This window comes from Theropithecus gelada, chromosome X (genome assembly GCF_003255815.1).
Source record: "Theropithecus gelada isolate Dixy chromosome X, Tgel_1.0, whole genome shotgun sequence".
Classification (NCBI taxonomy): domain Eukaryota; kingdom Metazoa; phylum Chordata; class Mammalia; order Primates; family Cercopithecidae; genus Theropithecus; species Theropithecus gelada.
The window spans coordinates 68,713,947-68,733,533 of NC_037689.1; the positions used below are offsets into that span (position 1 = coordinate 68,713,947).

The 19,587-nt window shown below is 32.5% G+C and overlaps 1 protein-coding gene across 4 annotated transcripts in view; it reads right to left on the bottom strand.

Moving 5' to 3' along the window:
* Positions 1 to 684: 684 nt before the first annotated feature.
* ZNF711 (zinc finger protein 711) overlaps positions 685 to 19,587 on the bottom strand; it is a 28,987-nt gene continuing 10,084 nt past the window's right edge. For 3 of the 4 annotated variants that reach the window (XM_025372387.1, XM_025372386.1, XM_025372388.1), the window contains 7 exons: positions 18,279 to 18,821; positions 9,595 to 9,750; positions 8,767 to 8,904; positions 6,596 to 6,733; positions 5,675 to 5,722; positions 3,895 to 4,038; positions 685 to 3,392 (listed from right to left, as the gene is read on the bottom strand). In XM_025372387.1, coding sequence (XP_025228172.1) covers positions 2,215 to 3,392; positions 3,895 to 4,038; positions 5,675 to 5,722; positions 6,596 to 6,733; positions 8,767 to 8,904; positions 9,595 to 9,750; positions 18,279 to 18,821 — 2,345 coding nt within the window. In that variant the 3' untranslated portion in view covers positions 685 to 2,214. The remainder of the gene's footprint in view (positions 3,393 to 3,894; positions 4,039 to 5,674; positions 5,723 to 6,595; positions 6,734 to 8,766; positions 8,905 to 9,594; positions 9,751 to 18,278; positions 18,822 to 19,587) is intronic. The other variant, XM_025372389.1, reaches the window with a different exon arrangement.

Consider the following 19,587-nt stretch of genomic DNA (forward strand, 5'->3'; position numbering starts at 1 on the left):
TACTACCTTATTACTCATATGGTGGCAACACCTGGGAACTTAATAGGAATGCAGAATTGTAGGCCCACACCAAATCTATTGAATCAGAATATGCATTTCAGCAAGTTCCCTAGGTGATTTCTATAGACGTTAAATTTAAGAAGCACTGGTCTAACATGTGAGGCTGATATTTCTTTTTCTGCTAGTGATTAATAATAATTAATAATTCAATTGACAAAGAGTCTTAACTAACCATGCCATATATATAGAATTCTATGAAATGCTCACTGGTTTGAACATAAAGTTATTTTTATGCTCATTTGCAGAAATCTTTGCCAAATACACACATCAATACTTTTCCTTTTGAATGTATATTGGGGAACATAATTAGATGTATTCACTGCTCAGGATTGTATCATTTAAGCAAGTTAAGAACTTTTAGTTTTCTCTATAATATGAAATCTAAGATCTTAAAATGGACACTTTTATTTATAGTATTTCATTATGATTTTAGCAGATAACATACATTCTTAAGAAATATGCATTACACAGTCATCATAACTGTTTAAATTCCTAGTTCATGTTGTTGTTAATGAACAAAATTCAGCAAGACATTAAAGAAAGGACCAATCTGCCTAAGATAAATCGGAAGTGAAGTCTTTTAATACAAAATATTGCAACTTTAAATAAACTCATAAAACCATGAAGTGCAATAAATGCTTTTTATTGTATGCTCATTTCAATGAGTAACATTTAGAAATAATAATCCCACATAACAGTAGCGATCTTATTTTACAGCGTGTACATCATTTACAGCCACATAACACACAATTTTAGTAGATATTCCAAATTTAATATTCTGAAGTTAAGAAAGATAAAAAATTTATTCTCAAGGAACTGATTCTTATCTGGTGCAAAAACAGAAAGGTGAACATTATTTGAAACACAAAGCCACAATATAGCATGAAGTAAAATTACATTTTAATTATGGTAAACAGCTGAATGTAAACATGAAGCAACTAAAACTTAAAAGTACATATCATATGCATTACATTTATGAACAGGATTTTCATAAAATTTCCCTAAACCAGTTTTTAATATTAAGTGCCATTTTGATTTGCAGCATGCTAACACAAAGCGTTGTTAAAGGGATGCATATTTTAAGTTTATACACTGTAAACTAAATATCCACCTCCAAACTCTATTGGCAGCATATTGCTCTGTTTAAATACTGCATAAACACTGCCTCGTATTGAAAATGCATGTTAATAATATGGTATATAGATTTTAAAAATCAATTTCAATAATGGCATAAAATTGCACCTTTAAACATTAGAGCAAGTAAGACTAGAACAATCATACTTGCTAAGACTGTCCTAAAAAAACTCTAGACATTATAATATTTAAGAAAACTGTGTTCTCTCAATTTAATCTTTAGATCATTAAGAAATATAGTGCTGATTTTGTTTGCAACGCTAATGTTGCATCGTTTCGAAAGCCACATTTGACTCAAATATACTTTTGTCATATATGCCATACTGAACAACAATCAACTTGAACATCAGAAAAAAAGGGAACTTTAATCTTTATAGACTTCACCTTAGACCTCAGCACAGAATGCTATATTTTAAGTATCCTATCCTGTGATAAAATATTAACAGCTCTGAATTCTTTTTTAATAGTACTGAATTAATCTAACCTGCTTTCCAGTTAGTTTTCTTTTAATGAATACACAAAACTTTTGTTGTTTCTGGAATTTAATTTCCAGGTACAATATAAAAGGCTCAATGACTAAGTGACTGATGAATGACCACATTTTGTCGCCCCGCCCCATTTCTAAAATTGCATAAAAGTGGGTTTGCTTGCTATAGCAAAGCATCGCTAAACTCAATTATGTATTCTCTTTTCAGAAACATTTGTATCTAACATAATCAGCCAAATAAAGTATTTGTCTTTGCTTTTCCCCTCTGTAGTTTAAGTATGCATATAATACTATTACATAGATACTTAAGAAGTTTTTCTGTGACCACTATAGTGCTGCTTAAATTCTTTAAGTAATTTTCAAAGGGCTATGGGATCCCCCATGAATTCAAATATTTTAAGATCTTTAATACAAAGAATGTAAAGTCATGGTTTAGTATCAAGCTTTGAAACCTGGTGAGACAGTTAGTGAGAGTTTTCTCCCAAGTAGCATATCATATCTCCTAAATAGCTTCTTTCTTTATATTGATCTTATTACATAAGAGCCTCTTTGTGGTGCCTCATAATATGTTGATTTTTTTCTGATGGTCTTCGGAATCCCTTCTTGCAGAATTCACACCTGTGTGGATAGTCTTTTGTATGTATCGATATCACATGTCGTTTAAAGCCAGATGCATCTGTAGTGCTATATTCACAATACTCACATTGGTAAATCTTCCTTCCAGTATGGGTCTTCATATGTTTTTTGAGCTCATTTTGTTGTCTGAATCCTCTCTTGCACCTTTTACATTTCAATGGCTGATCTTTAGTATGAACTGAAAGGATATGGCCACTAAGAATAAATGGATCGGATGTTTTAAAGTCACAGTGCCTACACTGATGAATCTTCCTACCCTTATGGATATCACTATGCTTTTTGAGCTCAGAAGGACGATGAAAACCTTTATCACAGACCTCACATTTGTGAGGAAAATCCTTAGTATGAACAGATATGATGTGCCGCTTAAGGTCACTTGAATTGGTGCTCTTATGGTCACAATGAGGACACTGGTGTGTCTTATGTCCTTGAAACAAATCCAGATGACGTTGAAGCTCCCTCTCATCACCAAATGCTTGGGGACAATGCTCACATTTATATGGCAAATTGTTACCATGTTTAGACTTAATGTGAGTTTTCAGATTTGATTGATCTGCACACCTGAAAATGCAATACTGACACTGATATGGCTTCTCACCAGTATGGGTTCTCATATGTTTCTTGAGTTCAGAAGGATGTCGAAAACCCTTCCCACACTCAACACAAACATGAGGAAAATTCTTGCTGTGAACGGCCAACAAATGTCTGTTTAATAGTCCTTGTTCTGCAGTCTCATAGTCACAGTATTTGCACTTGTGCATCTTCGGCTCCTTGTCTCTTAAAATAAGTTTATTGGAACTCAGTGGACTAGCCTCTCTGTATCTTCGTGTGTATTCTGTAAATTCATGGGTTTTGTCGACTTTGTTTATAAGCTTATGGCTTTCTAAGTGGTTATGGAAACTCACTTTCTTGTTAGTTGTAAAGTCACAATCTGTACACTGATATTTTTTTCTCATTAAATGATCAGGATGATTCTTCATGTGTCTTTTTAAGAATCCCCTGGATTTAAACTTTTTTGTGCAAATATGGCAAGGGTACACTGTGAGGGGCTGTCCATCAGGACCTATTATAACAGCTAGATAAAGAAAAGAGAAAGTTGTGACATTTGGTCAGACTGTTTTAAAGGATTTTATAACAAAAGTGCCAAAACTAGTTGGCATTCACTATGTGAAAACTATATTAGTTGAATAAAATTCTGTAATATAACAAATACATAATAAAAGCAATTTATGCAAAGTAGCTCACTAAAATGTAATGAGCAGCACTCTACTATGAACCACTCACATGTCAAAATGCAGTATCATATATATTTTGAATACCAAAAACAGGTACCCTTTATTGTTAAACCAACATGAAAATTCTCTGTAAAAGTATCTTTGGAATAAAGAGCAAACAATCATAGTTTTATTAAGTACCAGTCACACAATATGAAAAACAAAAACCAATTATCTATAACATACACAAACAGGTACGTGGAGAGTAGAACTGCCGTGTAAACCACAGATATTTTTCTTTGGTGACAAAAAAATACTTCCACATCTCAAATAATTATAATATTCATAAAGCAAAGTATTTACCTGTTTGCCACTGCCTGGTTTCTCCCCTTCTCCTCTTCTTGGCTTTTTGTTTAAGTACTTTATTTGTATTAATGCTGTCACAAATTTGAAGGTACTGTGCTGCTGTACTATTTCTGCTTTCTAATGCTGAGTCCAAAGTATTTCCTGGAAAAAAATTGAAACAGTATTAAATTACATACATTTATACTTTTTTGGTTCTGTTGGATGAGTTACTATAGATGACATGACACCAAGTTACCACTGTGGTAGTAAATTTCACAAAGTATATCCATCTTATGATTCTGTTTCTCTCTCTCACTCTTGCTCTCTCTCACTCACAAGTAAAGACATATATGTGTAAACACTTTGAATAAGATATCATGTGAAATTAAAATATTAATTAAATATTAATTAAATATTAAAATATCTCAGTCTGATCATCAATTAAATTTAAAATATCTCAATTTTATCAGGAATAAACTGATAAGATGAATGTAACATAAGAAACTGGATTTGGGCTGGGCATGACGGCCCACACCTGTAATCCCAGCACTTTGGGAGGCTGAAGCAGGAGGATTGCTTGAGGTCAGGAATTTCAGTCCACCCTAGGCAACATAATAAGATCCTGTCTCTACAAAAAAACAAATTAGCCAGGCATGGTGGCATGCACCTGTAGTCCCAGCTACTTAGGAGCCTGAGATGGGAGGACTGCTTGAGCCCAGGAGTTCAAGGTTGCAGTGAGCTATGATTGTGCTACAGGACACCAGCCTGGGTAACAAAGCAAGACCCTGTCTCTTCAAAAAAAAAAAAGAAGAAGAAGAAAAGAAACTGAATTTGAAACAAAATCTTGGCATCAGACCAACTTTTTTTTTTTTTAACCAATGAAGGCTGATGAAATTAATTGAAAAAGAAATGTAGATATATTAGTGAACCATTATAGTTATGGTGATTATGTGTAATGCATAAAAAACAAAACAGATCTCTTGTAGATATGCTTCAGAATAATGTACTTGATATAAAGAGTACTACATATTAATATTGATTTTAGGGGTTAACATATGGTAGGCAATTTATTGCAATTTAAGTACTTAATAAAATCCTAGTTCTCAAAAATCCGTTGTGGTTTTATGCAATTTAGCTAAAAAATGTAGACCTACAAAACTGTCAGGTTAACTTATATGCTGTGATCTATACTTCTCATCAATTTCTCGAAATCAACACTTAAGTTTAGAGAGTCAAACACTCCCCAAGGGTAGAAACAGAACAATGACACGTTATCACAAGAAAGTATCTCCTTGCTTAAGAAAACTTAACAAGAAGATCAACTAGAGAATAACACTATATAGAGTCTATTAAAACTAAAACAAAATTAAGCTGACACATGGGTTTTATATAACAGTTATATATAAATGCACTGGTTGCCATAGAAATTAAGAAAACAGTTCTGCCCCGAAAAGAACACTAACAAGGGGTTGATATCATGAATAATTGTTACTTTTCTGTCCAAATAATTTCTATTTTATTTTTTCCATAGCAACCTGTTATGGTCCATGTGGTAAACTGCCTGATGCTTGAAGTTTGAGGGAAATCTAAATTGAACTGCATTTACAGATTAACACACATTATGTCCACATATAAATTAATTCCTCAAAGAGGCAAACTCCTATTTAACTAACTAGATTAGGTATGACTAAGCAAGTAAGAGTCCAACAAATGTGTCTGTAGACACAAACTTGTTACTTACCAAGCAGTATATAAAGTCAGACCTTTAACTCACATCTCATATACAATGCTCTCTCACCTGATGCTTGACAATCTTCATATCTTCGGGAGACTCTTCTTTCATCTCCTTAAAAAAAAAAAAAGACTAATTAAAAACTGATATGCTAATTATAATGACTACTAGTGGATCACATCTTAATCTACAGAATCTTACTTTGCCCACCATTCCTTGGGTTAAAAAAAAATTGTTGCGTTCTTCCACTCCCATAGGTTAGATAATGTCACATACTGAAAATAAGGGCTGCTGTCAGCATCCTTGGAATTGTCAACATCTAGAACAATTTTACTTTTTAAATGAAAACTGGGTAGATATTTCTGCAGTGTACCCCCAACTTTGAAGATGCTCAATAAATGACTGTTGAATGAATGAACCTTTGGAAGAACCAAGTTTAGATAAATTAATGCATTTGAACATCAAAATTTTTCAAAGTAAAAAGTATACCTGGACCATCTTGTACATTACATAGGAATGAAATAAAATAAGACTGAAAGGGAAAAAATAAGTTGATAAATTTACCTTTCATTATATACTTTCTAAAAGAGCATACCTGGGTTTCTGTTTCTTTTTCAAAACCCCAAAACCTTATCATCTGTAGAGTTAATAAATGAAATAAGTTTTTCCAAAAGAGGAAGGATCGATTTTCAAAGGATATTCCTATTTTAGAAAAATAAAATTTTTTATGGCACTCACTTATACAGGTAGGATTTAAAATAGATCATACTGAAAAACATAATGCATTAAGCAAGATTCATTTTAAATAGTACAAGGTGTGTGGTAGGAAAATCATCTAAAGTAACTAGAGATGAATCAGTCCACAGTGTAAAACATTTTATTATATTAGCCAATTCATGGTGGCGTTCACACAGCTTATTTAATGGCTTATAGGCTGAGTAAATACATGTTATGTACTTATCAGGTGAAAAAATGCCAGTATCCTACCATATGCCGCAGCCCAGACAACAGGGACAACTGTTTTATTAACATCAGAGTCCTCAAGCTGAATCTCAGGGAGAGAAGTTCCTTCCTCTTCCCCTACAATGACTTCCATGTAAACTTCATCTGCTATTTCAGCGCAACCTAAATTTTAGAAATAATTGCTTGTTTATAACCCCAAATATTTAATAAATGGGTAAAAATTCCAAACAATGTAAATCTTTCAACTTTCAAATTTCAGTTTGGTTAATTTAAAAATTTATAAATTTAATTTCAATTTATATTAGGCACTTTTGGAGGCTAGTGCCACTAGGAGACAATCATTTACCAAAATTCTTATTCTCCTCTTAGAACCAAGTCCTATGGAAATGGCTTTTAAAAATTTTATAAAAACATGTGCGCTTGAAATATATGGAATGATCATACATTCTACCAGGCATTATACATTTATTTGCCTGACAGTCTTCTGGGACTCAGAAAATATTTCTCATAGAAATAATACTAGAAAGTGGTCCATACTATCTCATATACTATATTATAAATGAAATGCAGTACTATACATGTAATAAAAAAATCATCAAAAATACTAATTGAAAAAAATTTAAAATTAAAATTAAAATTATATATGTATATAATGCTAGTGATCAAGAATATGTGGACACTCTTCAATAGGCCAGATTTTAAGAGATTCTACTGAGGAGAGAAAGCATTAATGAGTTTCATTTAACAAAACAATATTGCGGTAAGAAAAAAAATATTTAAACCTAGAGAGCCACAATATACTTTATATAAAATAATCTGTTTACATTTAACCTGTTAAATAGAAAATTATCTTGAATTTTTGCTTTTCCTTTGATTCACATACTGGGATCCTGGATGACTACAGAAGAAATGTGGGGGAAAACATGGGAAAAAAGTATCCCTCTTCTCCCAAGTTTGTCTTCTCTCTATTAACCAAAAACAGACACTGGTCTAAGTTTCCCACATTCCCACAGAATTCTGGTATAAGTTAAGTTAAACCTCAATCTCTCATCTCCTACTGTGCCCCTTTCCTTACCAATGAATAAAAAAATAAAGAATTTAGAGACCAAATAGAAATTATTTGATTAAACTATTTTCCTATCCATCAGAATCTTCTCCATTCATTTGTTCTGGTATTTTCAGTTGTAATATATTACTCATGTTTGGGGGTGGAATTCAGCACCCTATGACTTCTAGGGAAGGAAACTTGGAGTAGGTATCAGAGTGCAGCACAGGTAAAGCCCAATATTGTCAAGTTAATGCAGTGAAATGGAAGCTCTTACCCTTCTAGGGCAAGGCAACATTGTGTTTTTCTCAGCATAGTAAGAAGACAGGAATAGCCTTAGGAAAGGGCTGCATTCCTATACTGAGGTGAGGAGAAAGTAGGCAGAGAGTAAAATGTCTTTATAAGGAAACATGCAGTATGTCAGGAAAGGAAACCTGAGGAGGTTTGATCGTCCTGTGGTACTTAGCCCCACAAAACCTTAAGCAGCAACTGCTTGGAGACCATCAACAGCATAAGAAATCAAACTCCTGGCAGCTTGGCTTGGAAGCATACTTACATAAGATAACCCCTTAGTGACAGGAGAACAAACCATCAGCCCTTCCATTGCTAAATCCAGAGAGAAGCCAACAGTGCCCACTGACATGTGGAAAGAACACTGGCAGTGGAGTTAGATAACCATTAAAATCCTGCCCTTCACACTTAATATTGGAATTATCTTGGATAAACTGTTTTCCCTGAATCTTTTTTTTCCTTCCATAAGACAGAGAAAATACCACCTATCTCATATCTGAGTGGTAAGAATTAAATGAGATAACATTTGCAACATATTCAGTAACGCACAGAAAGTAGGTACTCAATAATTACATATTCATGAGCTTCACTGATGTCAGGAGCTGTATGTTGCTCATCTCTGTATTTCTAGTATAGTATATTAAGATATATTATCTAATGTTTGGTGATTTGAACAATACATGTACAAATGAATGGTCAAAAGGACCCTTCTCTTTTAAATTATTTACAGCAAAGGGTCAAAGGGTCAGGCTTATTTTATTGAACTTTGTTCCTATACAGTGCTTGTATCTCTGAGATTTTTTTTTAAAGAATGCATGATGGCTACTGATAAGTCACTACAGTGCCCTTATTTTCTTACTGATATCATCTTCTTCTTGAGAAGAATCTTTAACTGCCATGTAAACCATCTTCTCCCGCTGCATTCGGCTCTGGTCAAGCACTCCAGCTACTGAATGTCCACTGGTGTATTCACTCTCTGTGACAATTTCTGTTCCACCTTAAAAATTAAAACACATATTAAAATAGAGAAGTATCATGGAATAATCACCTAAATTAATAAGGAGCATATATAGAAATATTTCCCTTTAGAAAAAAATAAATTCCAAAATAAATTTCAAAGTGCCAAGAACATTTTCCTATAAATTATACTTTAAATTTTCAGCTATCACTGAGAAATGACAATTGTTCATCCTTACATCAAACTTATACGCCAAGCAGTATATAAGTCTTTTATATGTATTTACCCATTTAACCCTCACAACAGCCTTACTAGGTAGCTGTTATTATTATGGGCATTTTATGGATGAGGAAACAGACAGAAGGGGGTTAAGTAACTTATCAAAGGTCACTTAGATAAGTGGCAGGACCTATTTAAAACCCAAGCAGCCTGCCTCTAGAATCCATGCTCGTAAACACTCATTATAGTTTCTTAATCTAAACCAAATCCTCTCCAATCATTTGTTTTTGATATTTTCTGCTGTAATATTCTACTCATGTTTGAAAGAATCGAAGAATGACATATTCTGCATTCCTGCTTTACATTCATATACAATTTTTAAAAGTAGATTATCCCCAAAGAAACATATAATAAAAAACTATGCTTTGAGAATGTTTTTAAACTAGTCCTCAGAAAACAGAATAAATTATAACTCCTATTAGAGCAATAAATTAAAATTAGTATTTGTACCTATTTCAACATCATCTTCAGCCTCTGCTTTAAATATATACACTTTTATTACTTCTGAACCAAACCCATCTTCTTTAACATCTTCTTGTGAACCATCACTGCCAATTTTTAATGGTGTATTCCCCATATGCTCTAATTTCTCTCCAACATCATCCACTATAAAATATAAACAAAATTAATTCAGTCAAAAAGTACCATTGACAAAAAACAAAAGAAGAAAAATTACCACTGACATTTACTGGGTGTTAAGCTGAAAGTGTAACGTGAAATAATGTTAACCACCTACCTATTGTATTCACTTAATAACCTATTATGAAGCCATTAAAAGTGTTATGGTTCATGAATAATAGACATTGGGGACTTCAAAAAGGCGGGGGGAGGGGAGATTGTGAGGGTTGAAAATTTATCTATTGGGTACAATGTTCACTATTCAGGTGATAGGTACACTAGAAGCCCAAACCCCACCACTACACAATATTACATCCATGTAATAAACCTGTACATGTGCAACATAAATCTATAACAATAAAATTATTTTTAAAAATTAAAAAAGTGTTAAGATTCATGAGAAACAGTATACATGATCAGTTATATTACATAATCACCATTATATAAAAATCTATTTATAGATTTCAATTAATGGATACAAAATACTTAACCATATAGCTTTAATTAAAATGGCTTCATATTTCATCACTTTCAACATTTTCAGGTAAATCCTAACACCAAATTTAATAACAGAAAAATTAAGAACATAAAACATATATTACTCATAAAATGAGTTCACATAAACAACAGTTCCCAAATTAAATAGTGGTTGTTTCTAAAACAAATTAGCATACAAGATCTAGGATTAAAAAAAAAAACACAAAGAACACCTAAATGACTATAAAAAGGGCTTTTCATAAATCATGGAAATAAAATCTTAGTAAATACTCTAATTTCTGCAGGGTCAATGGAAGACAACTTCAAGTCATAAATTTTGTATATATCTAGATTTTGCAATGTATGCTTTACTTCAAAATTATATGTAAGGGAAATAAATGGGTATTTCCCCCTCTTTTGCCTTATTAAAAGTAAATCATATATAAAGATAAGGCAACAGTATTTGGGCCTATTTCTTACATTTTAAATATACTTAAAATTTTTGATTCTCCACTATATAGTCTTTTAGGATAACACTTAAGTTTACATGAATATTATGCATGAACTATGCAATGAATAGATTAATAAACTCTGTCTTCTGACCATAAATAATATTCAAACAATATATTCCTCCTAAATATTATATGCCTATAATTTTTTATTTTAATGCTGTTCCTATAAAAACACAAATGTAATCTAAATTGAAAATCTACTCCTCATTATATATATCACAGTACTAAATATGAAACATCAAATTGTGAAGCCCCTACATACATCTAACAATTGCAGAACCATTAAAAACAGAATAAAGTGGCATTAAAAAGCTATTAATTCAGCACTCCTAAAAACAATTTCAGCAAGGTCTAAATGGGTCAAAGTCTAGATTTTCCTTACTTCAGTTTCAAACTTGATACATACAACTTCAAAAATATTCCTTAGGCCTTTCAACATAGTGGAAAACAACACATATCAAAATTTATTTTTACATTGCAGAGTTACTTTAACTTTGTGATTAAATATAAATGATTCTATCCTATTTACAAATTTTAATAGCTTATTGTCTATGAAAGAAAACATCCAAATGATCAAAATAAAGACTACATATTTTCATTCCATCACAGCTCCTAATTATATTACTAAACTTTTGGCAACGTTTTTGACAATGGGACAAATTAAAATAAAAAAAATGATTAAGTATTTGATATCACCGGCTTAACAGCTTCTCTTATAAAATAATGTTGAATAAAAATGACATTATAGAAAAAATTATCATTAAGTTTTCAGAAAAAAACTATATTCTCATTCTTTAATTAAAAACAGAATATTAAAAAAACTTCTAAAAGTGTCCAAAATACAAACTTTTAGGCTGAAATAACTTATGGTAGATTAATAAAATAATAAAAATACTCTCATTTTATAAATTCTGCTTTATTATACATGAATAGTTTAAAGTGATCGCAGTTCCTTCTGGGATAAGCTGAGTTAAAACTATTATTCACAAAATTAAAGTTCATGAAATGAAAGTCACATTTTTTTCACCACTTCTCAATAGTTTTGTACCATAATTTTAGCATTAAGTATGAAATTACTAATACTATTCTCTCTGATTCCATTTCTACCTTTTCTTAAGGTTCATACTTTTAAGTTTAATGCATTCATTAATTTTTACTTAGATTCCTCAGAATGAGAAATTTTGAAATGTACTAACTGAACTTATTCTATATTTTAAGTTCACAGATGATAAAATTATTAAAGATGTTGGCATGCAGTTTTAAGAGGTAAACTATCAACTTGAACAAGATTTATTCTATATTCTTTGTTATGGAAAGTACGAAATTAACAAAGACTTAATAGGCAATCAACTGACTTTAGAAATAAATCCCCAAAGGCTCTTCTTAATGCAGATAATACTCAAAGAACTTTAAATTCAAGCTTAACTTTTTTGCTTGTTGTAAGGTATGCAATATTCAAGTCCAATAGTGTTATTTCTCAATCCAGCAATAAGTAAGTAATAAAATACCCACCACAGAATTCTTCTGGTACTAAATATAATATAAGAAAGTGAGGTGCATTGTTTGCCAACACTGCAAAGTTTGGTAACATTCAATATTTTTTTATGGCCCACTCGCACAATTTAATTAAAATTTCATTTTAGTAAAATGTACAATATAACATTCCTTTTTAAAAGTTAGGTAGGCTTTTTATTTTACCTGTTGTATGTTAGTTACATCTACCAAAATTATATGGTGAGTATGGTAAAAAACAAAACAAAACAAAACAAGAAACTATACAGTATACTGATATACCACAGCAATGGGATTAGGCAATATACAAAGGATCTGTATTTCACAATAGTGAAAAAGCAAACAAGACAGTTACCTTTATATTTCAGAGGTATGCCACTCCCAGGTATATACCCAAGAAAACTAAAAATATGTACCTACACAAAAACTTGTACACAAATGTTCATGGAGCATTATTCATAATAGCCAAAAAGTGGAAACAACCTAAATGTCCATTAACTGATGGATGAATGGATAAACAAAACGTGGTAATACCCATATAATGGAACGTTATTAGTAATACTGAATGAAGTACAGTTGACCCTTGAATAACATAGGTTTGAATTGTGCAGATCCACTTATCCATGAATTTTCTTCTGCTCTGCTACCTCTGAGACACCAACCCTTCTTCCTCTCCCTCCACAGCCTACTCAATGTGAAGACAATAAGGATGAGGACCTTTATGATGACCCACTTCCACTTAATGAATAGTAAATATATTTTCTTTTCCTTATGATTTTAACATTTTCTTTCCTCCAACTTACTTTATTGTAAAAATATAGTATATAATACATATAACATACAAAACTGCTATTGGTAAGGCTTCTGGTCAACGGTAGGCTGTTAGTAGTTATGTTTTTGGTAAGCTGAAAGTTACATATGGCTTTTCAACTGTGTGTATGTCGGCGGGGGGGGGGGGGGGTTCAGCACCCCTAACCCCTGCATTGTTCAAAGAGTCAAATGTACTGATATATGTGATGACATGAATGACTCTTGAAAACATTATGTGAAGTAAAAAAAGCCAGACATAAAATGCCACATATTGCATAACTCCATTTATATGAAATGTCCAGGATAGGCAAATCTATAGAGGCATGGTTGCCTCACAGTGGATGGAGAGTAGGGTAACAGCTAAGGGGTATAGGGTTTCTTTTTGTGGTGATGAAAAAGTTCTAAAATTCATTGTGGTGATGGTTGTACAACTCTGTGAATATACAAAAAACCACTTATTTGCACACTTCAAATGGGTAAATAAAATGATGTGTAAATTATATCTCAAAAAAACCATTATAGTTTCTAAAATTATAAAGGCGTTAACTTTTTTTACCCCTGAAATTAGGGAGGTTTTAATGAGATCTCCCATCATGATGTTAACAAGATATTTTGCTTCATACAAAATTATGTTCCTTAAGCAAAAATCCTCAAGAAAATGCCAGTAAACTAAATTCAACAGCACATCAAAAACTTAAAACACCATGATCAACTAGGTTTCATTCCAAGGATGAAAGGTTGGTTCAACATATGCAAATCAACAAATGTGATTCACCACATAAACAGAATTAAAAGCAAAAACCATGTGATTATTGCAATAGATATGGGAAAAGCTTTTGATAAAATCAAAATGTATTAGCCCTTCATGATAAAAACTCTCAAGAAACTAGGCATCAAAGGAACGTATCTCAAAATAATAACAGCCATTTATGACAAAACCACAGCCAATATCAAACTGAAAGAGCAAAAACCGGAAGCATTCTTCTTGAGAACTGGAATAAGACAAGGATGCCTACTCTCATCACTCCTCTTCAGCATAGTATTGGAAATCCTAACCAGAGCAATCAGGCAAGAGAAAGAAATAAAAGACACCCAAACAGTAAAATAAGTCAAACTATCTCTTTTTGCTGATAATATGATTCTATACTTAGAAAACCCTAACGACTCTGCCAAAAGGCTATTAGAAGTGATAAACAATTTTATCAAGGTTTCAGGATACAAAATCAATGTACAAAAATCTGTGGCGTTTCTACACACCAACAACATCCAAGCTGAGAGCCATATCAAGAATGCAATTACATGTACAATAGCCTAAAAAAATACCCAGGAATATATTTAACCAAGTAGGTGAAAAACCTCTACCAGGAGTACTATAAAACACTAATAAATGAAATCATAGATGACACAAACAAAGGAAAAACATACCATGCTCAAGAATTGGAAGAATCAATATCATTAAAATGGACATACCACCCAAAGCAATCTACAGATTCAATGCTATTCCTATCAAACTACTAACGTCATTTTCACAGAACTGGAAAAAACTACACTAAAATTCATATGGAAGCAAGAAAGAAATAGCCAAAATAACCCTAAGCAAAAAGAACAAAGCCAGAGGCATCAATTACGCAACTTGAAACTACACTACAAGGCTACAGTGACATAAACAGCATGTTACTAGTACAAAAACAAACACATAGACCAAAGGAACAGAAAAGAGAACCCAGAAACAAAGCCACATAACTACAACCATCTAATCTTTGGCAAAATCAACAAGAGTAAGCAACGGGAAAGGACTCCCTATTCAATAAATGGTGCTGGGATAGCCGGGAAGCCATATCCAGAAGAATGAAACTGGACCCCTACGTTTTACCATACAAAATTGAGCCAAGACGGATCAAAGATTTAAAGATAAATCTTCTAGCCATAAGAATCCTAGAAGAAAACCTAGTAAACACTATTCTGGACATTGGCCTTGAGAAAGAATTTATGACTAAGTCCCTAAAACCAATTGCAACAAAAGCAAAAGTTGACAAGTGGGAACTAATTAAACTAAAGAGCTTCTACACAGCAAAAGAAGCTATCAACGGAGTAAACAGACATCCTACAGAATAGGAGAAAAATATCCACAAACTATGCAACTGACAAAGGTCTAATACCCAGAATCTACAAAGAACTTAAACAAATCAGCAAACAGAAAACAAGTAACTCCAATAAATATGGGGAAAAGGCAGGAACAGACACTTCCCAAAAGAAAACATACAAGTGGTCAACAAACATAGGGAAAAATGCTCCACATCACTAATCACCAGAGAAATGCAAATGAAAACCACAATGAGACATCACCTCACACCAGTGAGAATGACCATTATTATTATTATTATTATTATTATTATTATTATTATGCCTGTTCATACTGACAAAGCTATTTTTTAAAATGTTTTTATTTCAATAGCTTTTTGGGGAATAGGTGGTGTTTGGTTACATGAATAAGTTATTTGGTGGTGATTTATGAGATTTTAGTGCACCCATAACCCAAGCAGCGTACACTGTACCCAATGTTTACTCTTTTATCCTTCACCACCCCCAACCCTTTCTCCCAAGTCCCCAAAGTCTAATGTATCATTCTTATGCTTTGCATCCTCATAGCTTAGCTCCCATATATGAGAGAGAACATATGATACTTGGTTTTCTGTTCCTGAGTTACTTCACTTATAACAGTCTCCAATTCCATCTAGTTTGCTGCAAATGCCATTATTTCATTCCTTGTTATAGCTGAGTAGTGTTCCATAGTGTATATATACCACATTTTCTTTATTCACTCGTTGATTGATGGGCATTTGGGCTGGTTCCATATTTTTTTTTGCAATTGCAAATTGTGCTGCTATAAACATGCATGTGAAAGTATCTTTTTTGTATAATGACTTATTTTCCTCTGGGTAGATGCCTAGTAGTGGGATTGCTGTATCAAACAGTAGATCTACTTTTAGTTCCTTAAGCGATCTCCACACTGTTTTCCATAATGGTCGTACTAGTTTACATTCCCACCAACAGTGTAAAAATGTTCCCTTTTCACTGCATCCATGCCAACATCTACTATTTTTTTTTTTTTATTATGGCCAGAATGGCCATTACTAAAATGTCAAAAAAAAAAAAAAAAAAAAAAAAGATATTGGTAAGGCTGTGGAGAAAACGGGACACTTAAACACTGTTGGTGGGATGTAAATTAGTTCAGCCACTGTGGAAAGCAGTTTAGAAATTTATCAGAGAACTTAAAACAGAACTACCATTCAACTCAGCAATGCCATTCTGGGTATATATCCAAAGGAAAACAAATAATTCTACCATGAAGACACATGCACTTGTGTGTTCATCACAGCATTATTTACAATAGCAAAGACAGGGAATCAACCATGGTGCCCATCAACAGTGGACTGGATAAAGGAAACATGGTATATATACACCACAGAATACTACGCAGCAATAAGAAAAGAAGAAATCACATCCTTTGTAGTAATATGGATGCTGCTGTGGGCCATTATTCTAAGCAAATTAATGCAAGAATGGAAAATCAAATACTGCATGTTCTCACTTATAAGTGGGGTCTAAACATGGGGTCCTCATGGACATAAAGATGGCAACAACAGACATTGGGGACCACTAGAGGTGGGAGGGAGGGAGTGGGGCGAGGACTGAAAAACTGTTGGGTACTATGCTCAGTACCTGGGAGATGGGATCATTCATACCCATACAAATCTAAAATAAAAGTTGAAACCAAACAAACGAAAAAAAATAAAATTATATTCCTCAAAGGAGTCCTTATATTTGATACATGAGGTAGTTATCAAAATAATTATTCTAACTTAGAATATTCCAGAAACTTTTTAAAAAATCTTTTGCAGAATTAAATCATAGAAGATAACACAAGGTATGACTATTCACAATACATGACATCTAAATTTTGGACTACTTTAATATCAAACAGTTTAAATTAATGAATACTCTTTCAAAGACATACTGAATTTATTTTAGTATAGACTACCAACTTTTGCCACATCATTTTATATGATAACCATAACTATAAGTCTTTTAAAAAATGCCACATTAAGATGTAAATATGGAGTTGCTTTAGTAATCTATATCTATTTAAAAATAGGTAACAATATTTGCAGTCTTTTAGTGACTTACATCATTCTCTTAAAAACAATGTAAAAATTCACCTTCAAAAGTGTTTATATAAGAAAAAAGTTAACATGCTAAACTTCAGAATTAAATTTATAAATTAAAGAAATCTAATTTACTTTCAGCTTTAAATTCTCTGACACACATATACATACAATCACTTTATACACACATAACACACACACTCTACCTGGCTATTAACTTCCCAGTCAACCATTTTTGTATTTTAAAAATAAAAGAATAAAAATCTTCCCTGGAAAAGTAAAAAAAAAAAATTGTCTAATCTTTACTACTTGTAGCATGATCCCTTCAAATTTAATAACTAATATACCTACTTCTTTAAGCTCCATCAATAACTTATCAAGATATTTTCTATTTTTGTTGCTGCTCTCATAAACCCATCATTTAAAATGAGAACAAAATATTTCTATCTTCCCGCTTCAGATAGAATGTTTTAAGACTCTTGCGAAGCAGTCTAAAATAAGCATGTTAAATAGTTTTGCATAAAATATACACGCACATATTTAGGCAAATGCAATATAAACACAGGGAGAACTGTAGGACATTATCTGAGTTTATGATTTACTTTTCAAGTATTTAATTTAAAAATCAATACAACATTTCTTAACATATTATGCTTAAGTTCCTAAGAAAAACTTAATTGACAATTCCAGTGCCTGTCATATTAAAAAAAAAAGCAGTGGCTACGTAAGAAAGTTCCCATGTTAAAATATATATATTTGTCATTAAAATTTTGTATCAATGTTCTTGTTGTTGCCAAATCTATACTTCAATTTTAAGATACTAATATACTGCATTCTTTTACTTCATTTCAGGTATGAATTTTCATTGAGTAAATTAAAAACATGAGTAAACTCAAAAGAGCATCTTAATGACACCACTTCAAAAAATTATTTTTCAAAAAGATTCCCCCATAACTTTTATTATCCCTCATCCCAGAAAACTTTTCCATATTACATAAATCAATCTCCTGAGTAATTATGGGCTTTATGTTTCACTTACAAGATATCATTAAGTAGTCTTCAGAAGTGCTCTTGACATCATCATCATCATCATCCTCGGTTTTTATAGTAACTGTAGAACCAGGAACACCTCCAGCTGCTTGAATCACAGTTTCTGTATCTGAATTAGTTACAAGAACCTCCTCTGATACCATTGTGGGAGAGTCGACTCCTGAAACACAATCTTGGACCACATGTTCTAGGTGTCCATTAGGACCAGTAACAAGGTCAGCCACGAAAACCTGCTCTGGTACCCTAACGGTTTCTGTAATTAGTTCAGAAGTCAAGATGTGATCACCATCATCTTCCTCTAAATCCTCTTCAATGGCAACATCAGCTTCAAGTACCGCTTCAGGAACAATCACACCTTCTGTTACTACATCAGTCTCTGTGATGATGTCAGGTCCATGGACAACTTCAGCTGCAAGGCCATGATCAAGAGTTATCCCATCATCTGTGACAACATCAGAAACTAATACAGCTTCAGGAACTGAAACAACGATATGGTCTCCATCGATATGTGCAGTACCAGCCATTCCAGCCACTATAATACAAACAATTATCCAAAAAAGGTAAAGTTATTTTATTAATTTAGAGTACTGTATTTAATAAATCAAATGCTATAAATATTTCTGAAATATTAAGTAATCTTGGCCAAATAAATCATTCTTTTAAAATCACTGACAATTTAACTGCAATTAAAACCACCCACAAGTAGGAATTGGGTTAGAGTTGGGTGAAAACAATGTTAGTAAAATCTACATGAAGACCTTAAAATAATATACTTTATTTTCAAGTAAAACATAAAAGCCATAATGAGATATCACTACACCCCAATTAAAACAGTTAACATAAAAAACAGTGATACCACCACAGGCTGGTGAGGATGTGGAGAAACTGGATTTCTCGACTGTTACTGGTGCAAACGTAAAATAGTAGCAGCCACTCTAGAAAATAGTTTGGCGATTTCTTACGAAACTAAATATGCACTTACTATACAATCCAAACATTGCAATCTCGGGCATTTTTCCCCAGAAAAATGAAAATATATGTTTATACCAAAAACTGTACAGAAATATTCCTAACAGCTCACTGTAGCTATTACTCATAGTAGCAAAAAATTAAACACAACCCAAGTGTCCTTTAGCAGGTTAATGGCTGGTTCCACCAACTCTGGCACATCCCTACTATGGAATACTACTCAGCAATAAAAATGAACACACTATTGATAAATTCAACAACCTGAATTTCCTCCAGAAAATTTTGCTGAGGGAAAAAAAGACAATCACCAAAGGTTACGATACTGTATA